General features: G+C 35.7%; 1 protein-coding gene and 1 long non-coding RNA gene across 3 annotated transcripts in view; one reads left to right on the top strand and one right to left on the bottom strand.

The window, feature by feature from the left end:
- The window catches only part of LOC145333396 (uncharacterized), a 94723-nt gene that overhangs the window by 24577 nt on the left and 50185 nt on the right, over positions 1 to 19961 (bottom strand). For both annotated transcript variants that reach the window (XM_080178514.1, XM_080178512.1), the window contains 4 exons: positions 16347 to 16430; positions 15786 to 15847; positions 15051 to 15102; positions 1667 to 1767 (listed from right to left, as the gene is read on the bottom strand). In XM_080178514.1, coding sequence (XP_080034640.1) covers positions 1667 to 1767; positions 15051 to 15102; positions 15786 to 15847; positions 16347 to 16430 — 299 coding nt within the window. The remainder of the gene's footprint in view (positions 1 to 1666; positions 1768 to 15050; positions 15103 to 15785; positions 15848 to 16346; positions 16431 to 19961) is intronic.
- On the top strand, positions 3400 to 3821 carry LOC145333397 (uncharacterized). The gene is made up of 2 exons (XR_013884491.1): positions 3400 to 3485; positions 3784 to 3821. It is a non-coding gene; the product is annotated as an uncharacterized LOC145333397 (long non-coding RNA).

The following is a 19961-nucleotide window of genomic DNA, read 5'->3' on the forward strand; positions in this document are numbered from 1 at the left end:
CACTCCCAAAAAAACTTTCGATTTTCTTGATATAACTATATCTCAGGGATCTAAAGGGATAAGACAATGGCCAATAAATTATTTACATCCCCAATGATGATACACAAAATTATCTCTTATGTAGCATAAATTTAGTTGTTTAAACTTTTGAACACTCAACTTAATAAACCAACCAGAATAAACCATTAAACAAATGAGAAAACGTTTTTTTCTAAAACTTCGGGGACTAGTGTAATAAACAACCCAATGTCTCCTCCCTCTCTGACTAAATCTAGTGACTTCAATGAAAAAAATGGATAAGAGGGTATGTAAATAGACTGGAAAATTTGAATGTAGATTTGATTTCCATGGAAAGACAGGGATCTCAAGTTGTAAGACAATGGACGAAGCCTAATCTGTCCTACATTTGATTCCTTTGACGTCATAAAAATAAGGTATATGAGAAGAGAAGTGGGAAAGAAAACCCCTAAAAAAGAGATGGATAATTCCTCATTTTTATGACGTCACAGGAATTAAAATAAAGACAGATTGGGCTTCGTCAGACAATGGCCGAAAAATTGATGTACATCCTCAATGATGATACACAAAATTACACGTTCTGTAGATTGCAATTTATGGTTGAAAGGATTTGACACTACATTCAATAAATCAGCAAATCGAAATTCAATAAAAGTCCCCAAAGTTGTAAAGCCAACGAATTAGAAAACGTTCTTATAAAACCTTGGGAACTAGTGGAATAAATAGCCAAGTGCCCCCTTCCTCCCTGATGATAAGGACATGAGAGTTATCAAAACCAAAATCAATAAGATAATATGATTGATCTCTTTTAACATCACAACTATTGGGTTCTAAATTCGAGGATTTTTTAATAAAGGTTGTGTAATAAAGAAAAATAAAAAGTAAACCTTGCTATACCATTCAGGTAAAGAACATCTTCAAGAAATTAAAAATCTACAAGAATCTTGCTATTTTTTCCAGGTATGATCCTGCAAGCCCAGATCCTTATATTTTATAAAATACTTTTAGAGGCACACATGTGAAGATTTATTCAACTAAAATTATTTATGTACATCTATTTTCTAATATTTTGGTATTTTAGCCAAGGATACAAGAAGAATAACTATTTCTGTATGAAGTAAATTGGAAGCTTTTTGTCTTTAAATTATTGAACAACTTTTTTTTATCATAATGAAGCAACTCTATAATTCTTGTGTGTTGTTAAAAAAAATCAAAGCTATCATTTTACTCTTTTAAACCTTGCGATTGGCTATAATAAATATCTAAAAGTCTACTCTTTTTACTTTTTAGTGTGTACCATGGGCTTATAGAAAAATATATAGAATCAGTAAATAGAAGTATTATTAATTTTTTTGATAATTTTTGTAAAAGGTAATTAAGTATGGCTTATAGTAAAGTAGCATAAACAAGTAGGGCTTGCAGTAAAAGTTGCTTTTTCTAGGCAATTATTTAATCGATTTTTGGCATATAGTAAATAAGTAAATAGTATATCTAATGTAAAATCTATTTGGGCCTATATTTAAGTAATACTTACCAAAGGCTTGTGGTAAATATTTCAGTTCTCTAGCATTAAGAAAATTACCTGCTAATGGGCTAATAGTAAATAACACAATTAAATTGTATAGGCTTTTATGAAAGTATCACTTACCATAGGCTTGTAGTAAATGTGGCAGTTCTTCTTGAAGCTGGTCTCACACTTCTTCTCCTGGGATGGAACATAGTCGGTGATGAATGTATCATGGCACTTCTCTGAAAAGGAAAAAATCCGTGAAATAATTCATTTTAATTTTTATTAAGGACTAACCCCACCCCACAATAATAAAGTATAAAAATAGAAATTAAATTAGGGGGGGGGGGTTATCAAAATAAGGTCAATTTTCTAATTCAAGAGTTTTTTTGATTGAAAAGTTAAATTGCGTAAATAATTATTAACATGCTAAAAGGATTTAAAACTCAAGTATATTTTTAGCAAACCCTTTTTTTTGCACAGCTACTCTATAAGTGTTTTTTTATATACAAAGAAAAAAGGATATCCTATTATATAAAGCAGTAAGTTTTTTTTTATGTCTGAAGCTTATGATCTCAATAATTACTGAACCTACAGAGTTATTTTTTTAGGGAAGCTAAACATAGCTCATTTAATGGTTTAAGGCAAATCAATTCTCATATTTCGGTCTTGGAACTGTTTTAGGCTATTTTTCTAGCCTTTCTCTTCGAATACAGAGCCCCTAGAGGCCAGGGACGTTGTCGCTAATTATAAATGAATTGATTATCTAAATGTCAGTAAAGCTTCTTAATTTTTGCATATGTCTCTTTTCTTTCATTTGATGAACAATTTTAAGATACTATCATCCTTGTTTCTACTTATCCTGTCTTGAATTAATTTTTGCAAATTTTCCCTTTCAGTTATTTGCACAATTTTGATCATTGTTTTGATCTCTGCAATTTCGGTACAATATGACCTCCCCCTCTCCATCCAACGCTCTTTTCGTGTACACTTTTGGTAAATTCCACATCCTCCCCTTTTTTACGAAAAATAAAAGAGTTATGGGATGTTCCAAAAAATGTTTGTATCTATTTCCTTCAATTTACCTTAAAGAGATAGATAGAGAGAGAGAGAGGTATAGTATACTAGCTATTAATTAATCTTTTCTCCCCCAAAACTGCAATAACTATATTTTTTTAAAGTTTGTAATTATAAAATATTTGAAACAGTTTTGTAAATTAATTCAATTCCACAAGTAGGTATAAGACAATTATGCCGACAAAAAGTTATCCTATAAGCGTTAATATTTGAGAAGCAAAAAATTAAATGGTATTTTTTGTTGATCACCCTGCCAGCCACTTTTACCCTTAGTCAGCTACCCAACAATCCGTATTTAATCCGTTTAAAGACCATAATGTTCACAATATCTCTTGAATTGCACAATGACCCATTCTTTAAATAACCCTCTTTTTAAAACCATTTATAAACAGGGAGGGAGGGTATAATGGGCTGTTTAATACACTAGTCCAGTTCCCAAAGTTTTAAAAACGTTTTCTCATTAATTTGCTTTACAACTTAAGGGGCTTTTATTTCATTTGATTGTTTGGTTCATTATGTTAAGTGTCCTGACATTTCAACCACTAATTGCAATTACAGAAGTGGTATCTTTGTGTATCATCATTGGCTATGTACATCATTGGTGTCTTAACCTCTTTTCGAGGAAGCTTTGTGTTTATCAAGTTCGAAATTAAATTCCTTATCATTAAACCAAAATCAAAGCGCAAATGTCGTCTTTTAGGGCTTTCCTTTCATAATGTGGCGCGGCATAGAGTGTTTGTTTATTTTGGATGCGCACGTTCTTTACTTTTGAATGAGATATGAGAGTGTGAAGATTTCGGAGAACAAAATTGGGCCTATCATTGGTCTCATTGAGTGTGAACGACCCTAGTATATCAGGGATTTGAAACCATAAGAGCTTCAGGTAGAATTTGTTAATTTGATTAAGAAGTATGGTGTATAGGACGATGATATGTAGTTTTAAAAAGGCTTTAGCCAGCTAAGCATGAAACTTAATTATGATTAATATATGTTTTAGTAATTTTTATGTGCCTTATTGTTGCATTTAACAAGGATTTATTAAACCAAATAATTTTCCTTTAAAGCCAAAGTTTCCAAAGATTCTTTAACCATAAGAAAAGAAAAAGATTTTTTTTAGTGCTCAAAGTTTTAAGATAACGAATAATATTTATTCTGTTTATTAATTGATCTTGTAATTTCAGGTCTTTGAAATAATTTCATCAATAAATCTATATTCAAACCTGCTGTTGAAACTTGATGGTTCCTGGTATTGGGGGTTTGTATGTTCGCCAACTGATCTCGTGAACTTCCCGCTAATTCGGAAGTCAAGCTCAACCAAAGTGTCATGGTTGAGACAATTTCAAAGTATCTGATGAATAGGCGTTAGCATTCATCAAGAGATCAATAGCATCTAGTGAATTATTGATGCAATAAACTGTGACAATTTTTCTGTGAAATAAGTACCTAGTGAATCAATATGCCACTAACCAAAAAGCAGAAAATTGAGCGAGCTATCGCTATTGGCAGTGAAAGGCTAGAAGTTTTTGATGAACAGTTAAAAGTGTTTTATGACAATCTAAAAGCCTGCCAAAGTTTTAGTTCATGTGAAAATGTGACTGTAAAATCAATTCGTGACATTTTTAGTGAGGTCAAGGACCAATCTGACCTAATAAAAAGTCTAAAACCTGCCGTGGAGACTAGTGAGCTGCGCGAGTTTAAGCGTGATTTGGATGAAGCTAGTGAGCAGAAAACTGTTGCAGACAAAGTTTATGCGTCGTTGGAGCAGTGCACAAAAATTCTGTACTGGCTTGACAATGATTCAGATGACGCGAGGTCAAGCACTGTCGCCAGGAACCTCGACGTCATTGAGAAGGTGAAGATGGACATGGGAGTGCTTAAAATTTCCGTGGAGTTGCGCCAAGAAGTACGTGATATGTACCGAAGGCTTAGAGAGATGGAACGTCGTTCATCGAATCTGGATGAGAGTGGGACACCTGCCATGCTCTCCAGAAGTATGTCTGCTGTGGATATTCGGAGTTCCAACCCGCAGTATGGGCGCTGGGACAACAGTTTGTTGCCGTCGTTCGACGGTACTGACACGGATTACCCAAACTTTAAACAGGTCTTTAAAGATCTATGTTCTGGTTATGGATTTGCTGACCAGAGGTTAAGTCTGATGTTGTGTATGGAGAAGGTGATAACCAACCCGGAACTACGCAAGCAAGTGTCAGCGATTAGAGATCACAATGAACAATGGGCGTTTCTTGACCAGATGTTTTTATCAAACACTCGCCGGTTCATGAGGATTTTAACTAAGTTGAACAAGATGAAACCTGTGGATAAACCTGTGGACGTGGTTAGCGCAATTGCTACCTTCAAGAGCATGATGCAGGAGGTAGAAGCCATCGTTGGTTCTGCAGCTAAGGATTACAACCACCTAACTCTCATTCATATTTTTAAAGACAAGTGCCCTGAAAATTTGAGAGACAAAATTATGATGGAGCTAGGTAGCATGAACCAACCAAACATCCCGAAGATTGTTGAACTGCTGGAGAGGACCAGGGGTGCCATGTTGGCCGGTGATATGTCCTATGACAGTGGAGCCGGCAAGAGAAATCGTGACAGAGCTGCCGCCGCGCAAGTATCTGGCCGCAGCGACAATAAGAATGGAAAGGCTGGGAAGGACAAGGCTTCCAAGTGGAACAGTGCGTGTCCTGTGGAGAGCTGCAAGGAGAAGCACCCGATTTTCCGTTGCCTCACGTTTAAGAAGATGGATGTGGTTGACCGCAAGAAAGTTGTCCAGCAGAAGAAGTTATGTGAACTCTGCTTGTGTGACGGCCATACTGCTGACAAATGTAATAAATCGGATAAGCTTGGTGTTTGTGGTACCAATAATTGCGACAGATACCATTCCAGGTTACTCCATGAGGCTAGTGCTGGTGTGAATACAGTTTACAAGTCAAGTTCTGCACCCAGCCCCTGTACCTTCTTACTTCAGTTAGTTCCTGTTGTAGCACCTGGCGGCGGCACCTGCCACGCCACGGTAATGTTTGACTCCGGGGCAAATTTGCCACTTGTGTCTGAGAAGTTATCCAACAAGTTGAAGCTGAAATCTACTGGCAGATATACAACTATTTCTGTAGCTGATGGCAGTGAGTCTTCCTGCCGCAATGTTGTGTTTTATCTGAAGGATAGGGACGGCAATCTGAGGGAGTTTGAGGCAGCTGTCATGCCTACCCTCGGCGGGGCCAACGAGATGCGCTCGGTCCACCCCGAAACTGCCGCCGAGATATTTAAAATGCCGCCAGAAAGGTTTACATATATTAGTGGAGGCTTAGATATCATCATTGGAAATACACATCCTGACGTGTTTCCTTCAACCTACCAGAAAGTGGGCCAGTCTATGTTGTGGCGAACCATTTTTGGTAGTGGTTTTATCTGTACGAGTGCTGATGGTGGAGCTGGAGATCAAAAGTCGGCTTATAAGGCTGTCAGTGTCAGTGGAGGCACCTTGCCAGACTTTCTGACGTCTGAATCGTTTGGCGTACAGCCGCAGGCACTTTGTCCAGGATGTACTGCTTGTCAAGAGTGCAAGGCTATGGCCGACGGCACTACCTGGGACCAGCGTGAGAGGCAGAGGATAATTGAGGCAGGTTTAACACTAGACTTGCAGTCCAACAAGTGGACAGGTCAATATGCTTATATTGAAGATCCTCACACTTTACCCTACAATGAAAGTTTAGCCCGCAAAATTGCTGAAAAGGATCGTGCCAGGATGGTCAAGGAAGGTACCTATGGAATGTATGTGGAGGTATTCAACGACGCCATAAGAAGAGGCGTTTTTCAAAAAGCCACGCCTGAAGAATTGCAGTATGAAGGACCTAAGTCTTGTTCATCAATAGTGGTTGCTTTCAAGGAGGATTCAAGTTCCACACCCATGCGATTGTGTGCAAATAGTTCTCTGACGTTCAAGGGTACCAGTTTTAATAACATAATGCTGGGAGGCCCGCCGCCAATGCAGAAGATATTTTATCATTTGATGCTTTTCCGCGGTTACAAGGTTGGTATAACCGCGGATATCTCCAAGTTTTATAACTCCATCCTGGCCACAGAGTTCGACAGCCAGATGAAGAGAGTTTTATTTTCCCCGACGCCAGATGGTCCACTTGAAATTTACCTGACCAAAGTTGTAAATTTCGGCGAGTTAGCTGCGGGAAATTTGGCAGTTACAGCCCTGAAGTTGACGTCCCGCCTGTTCGGCGGAAAGAGTGAAGCAGAGGTCAAGGAGATGTATGGAGAGGGACAAATAAACGGTAGTGAAATTGTTGCCAAACCTGAATTATGGAAGGAGCCACAAATACCTACCTACCCTGATGAGGAGTTCAAGTTACCTCAGATTCCAGTTGCAGTCAAGCTTGAGAAGCACAGCTTCATAGATGACGTTATTTCGGGAGCAGGATCGAAGCCAGAAGCCAAGGAGATGATGAAAGAGGCCGACAGGATTATCGGCAAAGGTAGTTTTTCCTTCAAACAAGTCATTTATTCTGGAGATGATTGCCAGCCTACCAAGGTTCTCGGGCTGATATGGAAGCCAGCCACCGATGTGTTGTCCATCGCCACAAGAGTCAACCAAGATGGTAAAGTCAAGGGAAGGAAGGTGAAAGAGGATGCTGATTTGTACAACCTCCAGGACGCCTTGGACGAGAATCTGACAAAAAAGATGGTTCACAGGTTCGCCGCCCAAACCTTCGACCCGATCGGGCTTTGCAGCCCTATTCTGTTGAGAATTAAACTTGTCCTGCGGAAAACATGTTTGCTGAATTTGGGCTGGCAAGATTTCATTCCAAAAAGTCTACGGGATGAACTTGTTCAGTCGCTGGAGGACAGAGCTGAGGTCGCTAAATTGGAGTTTGACCGTTGTGTGGTCCCGGATGAACCAACTGGCCTTCCATCCTTGATGATGTTTTCGGATGGGTCATCAGAGGCTTATGCATCTAATGCATATTTGAGGTGGCCAACTAGACAAGGATTTGAAACGTTTCTGCTAGCCACCAAGTCAAGAGTTGCGCCGGTCAAGTGTGAATCAATTCCACGCCTTGAGTTGATGGGGTGCCAGATGTCCACAAGGTTGGCAAAGTCCGTCAGAGATGCCCTGCCCTTTGATATTATCAGAGTGATGTATTTTACTGATTCATCGTGTGTTTTATCACAAATAGTTTCCAACAGTGCTATGTTGAACACATTTAATTCTCATCGTATTGGAGAAATTCAATCTGCGACCAACAAGGATGACTGGAGGTGGGTCCCGGGGACGCAAAACGTTGCAGATTTGGGCACCAGAAGCACCTGCAAAGTATCAGATTTGGGACCAGGTTCCAGGTACAGATTGGGCCCAGAATGGTTGCGCCAGGATGAAAGTGCGTGGCCGGTGAAAACTGCCGAGGAAGTCAAGCAGGTTTTACCCCCAGAGGAGTTGAATACCAAAATGGTTAAGTTATGTTCAATGAAAGTTGCCGGAGAAGCCGCTGAAGATGTCTTTAGGTTTAAGCACAGGAGATCATTTGGACAGGCCAAACGTATTATGGCAGCTGTCCTGCAAGTTGCGAACACCTGGTTGAAGAAGCTAAAGAGCAGACAAGAAGGTAAGGCTACAGCCGCTGGTAGTCATGTAGCAGCCGCAGATTCTGTGTACAAGCCGTCTTTGTACAATTTTATGGCGGCGGCGGAACTTTTCATTGTGTCACGAAGCCAAGAGGATGAGTGGATAAATGATGCTAAAGGCAATTATGCGTCATTAAATCCATTAGTGCATGAAGTATCATTGACCTGGCCTGTCGTTGGTCCCGGTGGAAATTATGTGACCAAGGAGATGAGGATTCTTAAAATGGTTGGTCGAGGACAGCCAGTCATTGACGCCATTACTGGCGGCCGTAAAATGATATTTGAAGACATGCCAGGTTTAATAATTTTGGAGCCTGGTAATTGGTTAGCTGCTGTTTTTATGAGAGAAGCGCATGTTGAGCTTCACTCTGGTGTCCGTGGAACTTTAGCTGAGAGCCGCCGTTGGTGCTGGATTGTGAAGGCAAGGAGGTTGGCCATCATGGAAGTGAAGAAATGTTGGCCCTGCAGTGTTGAGAGGGCTAAGGAATGTCGTGCTACCATGAAGGAGGTGTTACCTGACAAGTTGGTCCCGAGCAGGCCTTTTGAAGCTGTGCAAGTCGACCTGATGGGTCCGCTGGTTACGAGGAGAGCTGCCGCCAAAACGAGGAGTCAGACAGCAACGAAGAAGGTGTGGGTGTTCGTGGTGGTCTGCAGATTCTCAGGGGCGTTGTGGTTAGATGCCTTGGAAAAGTATGATACCAGCAGTATCCTGTTGTCCCTGCGCAAGTTGGAAGCTGTTCATTGTCTGCCGAAGATCATAGTAAGCGACATGGGCACACAATTATCCGGTGCTCGCAAGGTTTTAGAGCAGAAGTTGGGCAGCCAGGTAGAGTTTTCTTGGTCTCAGATCCCGGCCCGAGCCCACCATTATATTGGGCAGGCTGAGAAAATGGTGGGATTAACCAAGAGATTGCTGTCCAAGAAGTTGGTGAATAGTTCTGTTAATTTCAACGAGCTCCTGGTGCTGTTGGCGGAGGTCAGCAAAATTATGAATAGCAGACCACTGACGATTGAAGCTGCGAACGACGTGGAGAATTGGCGGCTGATTACCCCTGGCCAGCTGCTGGGAAATGTTGACCGCCAGCCGTTGTGCAATGTGGCGATGAAACCGGAGGACCAAATTTCCTCCAGGTTGAAGTTGTTGGAAGATTTATCTGCCCAGTTTTGGACTGCCTACCGCCAGGAGATCCTACCGAAGATATTACGGATGTCCAAGTGGAAGGATGAGATGGCAGAGCCACTAGCTGACGGAGATATAGTTCTGGTTACGAGTACCAATCCCCTGATGAGATGTTTGAGGATGGGCCGAGTGACGAGAATTGAGGATGGGAGAAAGACTGCAAGAGTCTTGTTCAGACTGACAGAAAAATCTCCCCTAGAAGAACATGCTGTATCAGTCAGGCAGTTGTTAAAAATTATGATTAATAATTGATTCTTATTTTATGGAAATTGAGATTTTTTTTTAGCAAAAAGCCACATTTTTCATATGCCTATTTTTATGCCTAAAATAAGAATCAAATGAAATGCGATTAAATATTCTTCTATTTCATATGCTCAAATTTAATTTTATTGAGTTTAATTTCTTTTCAAAAGTACAATTCATTTTAAAACTTACCTGAAAAGTTTAACAAAAAAGAATAAATGTGTCGAGGTTGCGTGATTCGATATTTATTCTAAGAAAAAATCAAGTATTTTTTTTAGCAGATTTTTTTTAAAATTATATATATGAATTTCAATCAAGTAAAACATTTTATTCAGATCAAGGAATGATTGAAAATTCATATTTAAAGTCTGATTTTTTTTTACAAAGAAAAATTGGTATTTTTTTTTCATAATTTCAATGAAAATTCTAACGAAGATATTATTATTTTGCTATTCTTTAAGTATTAAAAAGTTTTATTGTTGATTAAGATATTACAGTTCTTATTCATTAGGTTTGAAAAACTTTCTGCCCAAGGATTTTGAAAAATTTTTTCTTACTACTCTTTTTGATGCTTAACAAATTTAGTTTTAAGTACCTATAAATCTTAATTTTCTTGTCTAAGATTTATTTCGTTTTATTTTTACCATTATTTGTTTACATTTACATTTCAACCAGATTTCGTAGGTACTTATTGATTTATTAATAATGATTTATTACCTATTGATTATGAAATGATTATTATTAGTGTAGTTGTTATATTTACAACATCATGATTAATAGGATTATCTATTTTAGGATTTGTGTATGTGATCTTGTGATTGTCATGTGCATGGAATGTTTTATGGTACAAACCAATCCCCATCCTTCTATCCTAAACTGTGAGGTATCATGAGTCCTAGTGAGGAGTATAATATTGTGTATGCATTTCACGGGGTTTCATTTAGTTAGGAGCAAAATTGTCACGTTTTCGGGATGTGGCCATTCTCATGTGATTATGGTGAGTTGAGTTTAGTGAGAAATGTTGCTAATGCTCAGCGCGAAAAAAAACCTTGAATCTCGTTAAGGAAGTTAATTTGACTTTCAAACGGGGGGTGTGTCTTAACCTCTTTTCGAGGAAGCTTTGTGTTTATCAAGTTCGAAATTAAATTCCTTATCATTAAACCAAAATCAAAGCGCAAATGTCGTCTTTTAGGGCTTTCCTTTCATAATGTGGCGCGGCATAGAGTGTTTGTTTATTTTGGATGCGCACGTTCTTTACTTTTGAATGAGATATGAGAGTGTGAAGATTTCGGAGAACAAAATTGGGCCTATCATTGGTCTCATTGAGTGTGAACGACCCTAGTATATCAGGGATTTGAAACCATAAGAGCTTCAGGTAGAATTTGTTAATTTGATTAAGAAGTATGGTGTATAGGACGATGATATGTAGTTTTAAAAAGGCTTTAGCCAGCTAAGCATGAAACTTAATTATGATTAATATATGTTTTAGTAATTTTTATGTGCCTTATTGTTGCATTTAACAAGGATTTATTAAACCAAATAATTTTCCTTTAAAGCCAAAGTTTCCAAAGATTCTTTAACCATAAGAAAAGAAAAAGATTTTTTTTAGTGCTCAAAGTTTTAAGATAACGAATAATATTTATTCTGTTTATTAATTGATCTTGTAATTTCAGGTCTTTGAAATAATTTCATCAATAAATCTATATTCAAACCTGCTGTTGAAACTTGATGGTTCCTGGTATTGGGGGTTTGTATGTTCGCCAACTGATCTCGTGAACTTCCCGCTAATTCGGAAGTCAAGCTCAACCAAAGTGTCATGGTTGAGACAATTGGTTAATGTTATTGGTATTGTTTATTGTCTTATCACTTAAGTTGTATGATTATTAATTGTGTGAAAGGCAAAAAATGTTTTCAAAGGGAAATTTTTTGCAATGTCTATCATGTAGTTAGTAACTTGGAATTAAAATGATCTCAATGTAGCTATCAGTGCATCTAAAAAATTGGCCTTTAAAATTGTTTAAACTATTGATATTTAACAAATATTTATTATATTATTTAAAATATTGTTTAAATTATGATCAAAGGAAAATTGAAATATATCCTGTAATTATTATCAAAAAAGAAAATAATAAGAAAAATATGAAAATTGTTATTTATCACATCGTTTTGTAAACAGCTTTCCGCAGATATTAAAATGAAAAGTTATAAAGATTAAAGTAAGGCTGTCAACTGGTTCTAATCCACCAGATATTAATCGGTTTTGAAACCATATTTTTTAGTTTTTAAATTCATGACTTCTGTTGAGATACTTTCGGTAAATTCCCCAATTTTGCTAAGAGTATCAACCAAGCAGAAAAAAAACATTTTTGCAATATCTAATTTTATGCTAAATTTAACTTTAAAAGGCAACGATTACAACTTTTTAAAACTGGAAGGAGGACTAACTGTATTTATCTATTTCCTGAAGTAGAAGATTGGCTTAAGAGGCCTAGGAATAGTTATTTATCACATCGTAGTATAGGCAGCTTTCCGCGATATTAAAATGAAAAATTATTTTTAAAAAAGGACCCAAAGGCCAAAAATATTATGATTTTTATTATAACATTTGTGTGAATTTTTTTGTAATAATATGCTAAACATGATTTTTCAGTATGAATGAGAACCGGTTCTAATCCAGCGGATATAAATCGGTTTCGATGTAATACTGGAATATTAATTCCACTAAGGCTGGAAAAAAACATTAAGACTACAACCAACCATTCAACCATTTGATTGCACGACCATTGTCTGGCCTTTCTAACTTTGTATTGTCATGAGTTTCGTCCTTTATTTGGTCAAGGTATTCCCCATAGTAGCTCAGAATAATTTAAATATCCTTCGTAATTTTTGTTATAAAACTTTTATGTAGGCAATGTATGGAAGCTTAAAAATTGTATAAAACAATACATTGTTAATTCTGATAACATAAAAAAGATAGTTGATTTCTACTGCATACTACAATATATAATGCTTTAACATACCAATAGATTAACTAAAGTTTCAATAAAAATAACCAATTTTTTGTATAAAGACAGCTAAAATATTTCAGAATAATAATCACCCCCCCCCCCTTCCCAAAAAAATTAGTAAAAGAGCCACATTAAAAAATTTCTACTCCTTTTTCCATAACCTCTACCACCCTCTTATTGAAAATATCAACTTCGAATTTGACGGTTTTTTGTGGACACATCTATGGATAAGGGCATAAGGAATTTCCCCCTGGGGGGTTTACTTTAGTGCCTATAGAAGGGTAGGGACAGGAATTCTGATAAAAAAGTATACCCAACAGAATACCCAAAGATTAGATCACAAGATTAAAGATTACAAGTTTAAAATGTGTCCTAAGTATTGGAATGATATAGTTTTCTGATTTAGGGTAGCCTCACATTTAGGTTTTTGGCTATTTTATTTTTAGACTTGAGCATTTGTTTAGGCTATTCTATGCCCGCTTCTTACACCTTTAAATACAGATCTCCTAAATTCAGGGGCGCAGCAACTAGTTTTCAAAAAAAAGAAAGATACAACCAATTCCAAAAAGGATTTTCACTTCCAATTATTCTCTAATTTTTACTTTTTAAAATAATTGTTCCCAAATTCTTAGAGCTTTTATCTTATAGGGCCTAATATATGTAATTAAGGTATTCGAGTTATAGAAATAGAGGATAATATATTACAGTGTATCTTTCATTCTTTTTTTTTGTATTTTTCTCCATATATTTCTTTTTCTCTCTCACTCTCTTCTCTCTCTCTCTCTCTCTCTCTCTCTCTCTCTCTCTCTCTCTCTCTCTCTCTCTCTCTCTCTCTCTTCGTATTTCATTTAATCTTTTTTCCATTTTCTCTTTTTACATACAATTTTTTATTCATTTCCGTCAAAGGGGGGGGGGAGCGCGATTTCTCTTGGGAGGGTGGTGTTACGTTCCCCAAAATAGTTAAAAAAGCTTCCCAGGACCTATGAGAAGTTACTTTGTAAAGGAGAACCATATCAGTTCAGCGGTTAGCGAGATCCAATGGTAGAGACTGACCGACAAACATCATGTTACTTTATCATAAGGATTTTCAAATATTTTTTTTTCTGTGTTTATACAAATTTCTATTTTATTAAACCATGTATCTATTTATAATAACTCCATTGTGCTATTTTAGGAAGGCCTATTTGAGTTGATTTGTTTTGAGTGGGCCGTTCCAAGCCCCACAGGGGGTAGTAATTAACCTTAACTCATATTATACTACCAAGGGGGGGTGGGATATGTTTCATCCTGAGAAAAACTCAAACTTTTCAACAAATCAAATTATTAAAATAGCACGAATAAAAATATATCATGTAAATAAACTCTAACTTTTCATTGGTTGAAAAGTTCATAAAGAAAAAGAAGATTCTGATTATAATTTTGGATGCCATACTTTTTGGCTAATGCAATTTTAAAGGTCATACCTATAAGGGGAAGTAAAAAGGTTTATTTAATACCATTTAATAAGAATTTTCGAAATAGTAAATAAAATATTGTTACTTTAACACAAAGTGTCAGTTGAGCGCTGATTTCCCCCCTCTCCATTATCCATATAATAAAGTAACAGGATATCTATGAGTGAACCTAGTAATAGTGTCGGACTGATTATGACGTAAAAAAAAACTTGCCAATGAGAGGACATTATTGACCAATGGTAAAATTTATAGTGGCCTCTCATTGGCTATTATTTTTTACGTCATAATCAGTCCGACACTATTACTATGTTCCCCTCTCAAGTTTTGCCCTTAGAAGCCACTAAGGGCGTAGCCACTAGTTCTGAAAGGGTAGTTTTTTTCCTATGCCAAATTCCTTGCAACTTATCACTGCGGGGCACCATAAAACAGCTTTTAAAGAATTTTCAAAGATCCGTGTGTTTGTTTGAACACCATAGCGAAAAATAGGTTAGAAGAAAGTGAGTTATAGCAAATTTTGGCTAGGCGCATACCTTTTTCATATTACACTTTTAGTTCCGCCTTTTTAAGTAGTGCAGAGCTGCTCTATGACTACAGGATATGGTCTGTCATATATCCGTATATGAACTATGTTTACGAAAATTCGGACTTTTGTCTTTTAAGCTTACATTTACTAATTTTGACCTAAGATTTAATTACTTAAGTACTGCTTGTTGTTAATGTTCTAACGTCCAATTAAACTAAAGCTCAAATTAAAATTGAACGTATCTTTAACATAAATGTCTATTTTATCATCCAATTGTCTATTTGATAATCTATCAATCTAATATACAATCTTATTATCAATCTACCTATCTATTAAACAATTTTATATCTATTAGCCAACCTATTTATCTATAAGACAATCTATCTATCTATCAAATTACCTTGGAATGTATGCTGGCACTTGATTCTCTCCTCATAAACAGTCTCTTCAACCTAGAATAGGTAGGCATCGTCATTAAATCATTATATAGAGAAATATCATACAATTATTCAGCATTTTATAATCTTTTAGTGTTTAAAATCCGCCAATATTCAAAATAGATACAAACTGACATGTCTTATTTATGGAATGACTGTTCTTTAAAATGAAATTGTCATTTTTAGAAACTCTTTTAAAATAGGTTAGGCCTATGGTATATCTATTGAAAGAAATATTTATTAGCAGTTTTCAAGAACACATTGCATCATAACAGAGACGTGCAAAAAAGTATCTACTAATGCTATACAAGACAAAGAACGTGATATCAAAGAGTTGTTTAATTACGTGGCTTGGCGCGCTCACAAAATAAATGTCATGAAGGAAGGGGACAATGGGCTGTTTATTATTAGTCCCAAAAGTTTTTCTTATTCCTTAGCTTAACAACTTTGGGGACTTCATGAATTTTGATTGGTTTGTTTATTCAGTTGACTGTTCAAACGTTACAATTGTAATCTACAAAAGAACGAATTTTCTGTATCATCATTGGTAATGTACATTGATTTATCGGCCATTGTCTTAGCTTGACAAAGTGTTTCAAAGATCAGCCATGTGAGGTTATAATAATGAGGGAGATGAGTGGGAGAAGTGGGAAAGAAAAACGTCTTATCCCCTAAGATCCCTGAATAAAAGCACTGACCTGCATAACCTTGTTGACACATCTCACTTCATCATCGCTTCCACTTCCACTATCTACGGAGCCTGAAAAAGCAAAGTAGGTTGTTAGAATAAGCTAGACCTTTTACGGTCATTGCACGCAAAAAAAAAATAAAAAAATGCCTAAAATAAGGGATGAATAGGTGACAAAAGTAACAAAGTATATTAAAATATAAACAACTTCAATAAATTAAAGAATACTGCCGAAAAAAAAAGATTTACTAGGGAACCCTTCGTTACATATACACAGATATAATAATGGGGAAAAAGATTTAGAGAACACCTTTTTATTAATTAAAGGTATGTTTGTAGGTCAGATAACATCTATAATAGTAAAGGTGTAAAGGGATAAACCCTGGAAAGTTTTAGGCTATTTTTAGAGAATGTTGATACATGACACTCCAAACCCTATAGAAAAAAGAGGAAGTAAACGACGGAGTAAACTTGAACAAAGAACAAGCAAAAATACAAGAATAAATAAGGCTTCTGACTTTGTGACTTGTAGAGTAGCATCGCACCAAATTGATTGATTGATTGACACTACCTGGGAGGGCGGTGAGGTCGCTTTCAGTGGTTGGGTTTTCAGTGGATACCTCTTCTCCTTGACGGAATCCAAGCTCTTCCTGATCTAGAAACCAAACACAATTTCGTAAGCGTTCCTTCTTGCAAGATTTTTGCAAAAAGTTGAGAAAAAAAGATAGATAGAAGGAGACAAAGAGATACGAAATAAATTGTTATATTAAATGACAAATAGTAGAATAAGACATTACATATTGAGTGTAAAATAATGGATGTAGAATATACGTGGATATTATGACAGGGAAAAAATTGTCGTTGATTTAGATTGCTAACTTGTTACTCGTTTATTGGTCGTTTCGTTATCCCTTTGGAGGGAAGAAAATTAGGGAAAGGTGTTGGATGGGGGGAATCGTTATTTTATCCTACTGCGTATTTTACTTTATTAGATTTATGAGACTTTAAAATCTGGCGTAAGATCCAGGTAAAAATATATCCATTGCAAAATATAATTCTAAATCTGTGTTTGTCTTTTTCTACTATTTTTCTATGAGAATATTATTAGAAAATCTTGTTGTTATTAGAAAAAGTAAAAAAGATATTAGAAAATTTTAGAAGAGTAAATGAACATCTATTTACAAATATATAAAATACAAAATGATTTTTTACATGCAATAATTGAAATTTTAAAAAAATCATGCTGAAATAATACAGAAATATTTGTTTTATGAAAAATTAAGCAACAATTTAATACTGGTTTCGGCTCTAGATGCATTTAGATGCACTTAAGATTGGAGGGGAGAGGGGTGGACGTTGATTCCGATGCCCCATTTTTTAAAAAGGGGGGGAGGGTCGATTTTTTCCTAAGGGTGATTATCCTTGGAAGAGTAGAACTACCCTCCACCAAAATAATTTCCAACTTCCCTGGACTTTTGAGAAAGGAGGACCATATCGGTTCAGCAGTTCTACATAGATCATTCAATACTGACAGACGTACAGACACAGATCCTGTTACTTTTATGTAAGGATGTAAGTATTAAGAGATATAAGTTTTCCGGAATTTTAATGTAGGAAGTAGATTTGAAATCTGCATTAAATTTTTTGGATTTTTTATAAAATTCGTTTTTTGTAAAATTCTTTATCTAAAAGCGAAAATACATTTTAAGTTAATTAATTTTGACCAATAGGATAGGTGGATTTTAAACTACCTGCGCTCTAATTGGTTGAATGATGTACGACATCCAATCAGAGCGCAGATTTTTTAAATCCACCAATCACACATGCCAAAATTATTTAACTTAATTTGTATTTCCGCTTTTAGATAAAGAATTATACAAAAAACGAATTTTATAAAAAATCCTTAAAATTTGATGCAGATTTCAAATCTACTCCCTACATTACAAAAACTTATATCTCTTAGTAAGTATACCATACATACAGACTGACCTACATGTTAAGAAACAAACTTATAGATAAGCTTCGCTTCTCCAAACCTTGCAAAATGTACATTTAAATATGTATTCATGCCCATAAAAAAATAACATGCATAGTGTTCATTTGAAATGTAATTATGTAAATGATTGATTTTTACTAAGATAGGACAGTGGCCGATAAATGAATGTACATCCCCAATGACTAGTGGTTGAAACGCGTAAACAATCATGTAATAAAAAGTCCCCAAGATGTTTGTAAGCCAACAAATAAGAAAACGTTATTTTAATACTTTGGGGACAAGTGAAATAATTAATGTTCCCCTCCCTTCCTGGACACGAAATTTAAAGATTCACTGCAAAAACTAAAATTGAAGAATTATAGAAATTTATATCACAAGTAAGTAACAAATATTTTTAAAGAGTATAATGATTTTTCTTCGTGTACCAAAATCCCGTCCGTCAAATTAATTTGAATGAGGTCTTGTCAATGTGAACTCGGATTCTTAGAAATTTGGGTCGAGTATCTATCAAATTTTTGTAATATTAAAAAAGAACCCTTTGCAAAGCCCCCAAAAATATTAATTTTTAGTGGGGGGAGGGGGGGTATATAAACTACCCCATTGCCGTTGATTAAAATTAATAATTAAAAGTTTAGAAACTACAAGTTTTTATCCAACCAATCATAATTAAATAAAAGTACTCAATGTTTTTGATCCATCGGATAAGATGACTTGGTTATAAAATGTGGGTACCAGTGTAATTTTCAGTCCATGTCCCCGCCCTCCCTGCAGTTTATATGTTAATCTTATAATGTTATAATTAAGATCAACAGAGCAGATTTTGGGGTGGATTGGTTTGCTAACAGTCCATTAAAATCGTTAAGGAAATTGTCTCAAATTTCGAGCGAAAATTTTTTTTTTTCTCTTCATTTAACAATCTCATATTGTGGTTCATATGAGGTTATAGGAGACAGTTTTTTTTTATATCAAAGTAGGGAAGGTTTGAAACTACTTTGTATTTTGAAGGATGGAAACCACACCCCTTTCGAGAAAGTAACCCACCCTAAATTTATAGGGTACTTTTTCTTTGAAAAAAATTAATTAAAAGTGAAAGTGCAACCTAGAACTTACCCCCCCCCCCTTTTCCCTACCTCAAGTGCTTCTAGAGGCCTCTAGGGAGCGTAGCTGCTAGTATACATTAATTTGGTGGACTATTCCATCATAATTTCCGTCAGTTAACATTAATTAAACATGCATTACAAACAGACAGACAAACATACAGAGTTGAAGAAACAAATCTTTAAAAGTGATGTATTTTTTTTTGCAATCAAACTGAACAAAGAAGTTACAGATAAAACTATGAAATGTTCAATTTTCAATAAATCGTTTAAGACAAAGCAATCTAGGGAGGGAGAACATTGGGCAGTTTATTGCACTAGTCCCCAATGTTTTATGATAACGTTTTTTTATTCGTTTAGTTAACAACTTTGGTGAACTTTTTCAAATTTTGATAGGTTGATTTTTTAGGTTGAGTGTCCAAAAGTTTCATCCACTAAATGTAAACTACAGGAAGGAATACTTTGTGAATTCAATGAAAGGGACATGTATTTATCGGCCATTGTCTTATCCCTTTGGATCCCTGAAAGCAATCAATGTAAAAGAAATTCCATACATCATTGATTTTTAAAAAAAATTGGGCTGAGGTCATAGTTGAGATTGTACAATAATTGGGGAGGGGTTGCAAAAAATAAAGTCTTTAGATTTGTGAATATCAAAGAAAAGAAGAAATTAAATTTGAAAAATTATCGTCAATTTAGGGAAATTATTTATTGGTCAGTTCGTTCTTCCTATATGAGGAGAGGGGATGTGGTTAAATTTGAACAATTATTATTTTCAATTTAGGTTGCTAACATGGAAATCACTTATTGGTCAGTTCCTTCTTCTTATGTGAGGAGAGGGGATGTGGTAAATGGTGTTGGATGAGGAGTATTGTAATCTTAGCACGCAGCGAGTTTCACCCTATTAGAGAACTTGGAAATCTCATGTAACATCCAAGCAATAATAAATCCATTTTTAGATTGTCCTTACATTGTCATTGCCAAAATTGTTAAAGGTATATAAAAATGGCCGTCTATAAGATTTGTAGCTTTATTGTATTGCAAGTGTAACCCATATTACTCAAAACGTTGCTGAATATGAATTTTTCCCGCT

This window comes from Acartia tonsa, chromosome 12 (assembly GCF_053477335.1).
Source record: "Acartia tonsa isolate MP-2025a chromosome 12, ASM5347733v1, whole genome shotgun sequence".
NCBI classification, from domain to species: domain Eukaryota; kingdom Metazoa; phylum Arthropoda; class Copepoda; order Calanoida; family Acartiidae; genus Acartia; species Acartia tonsa.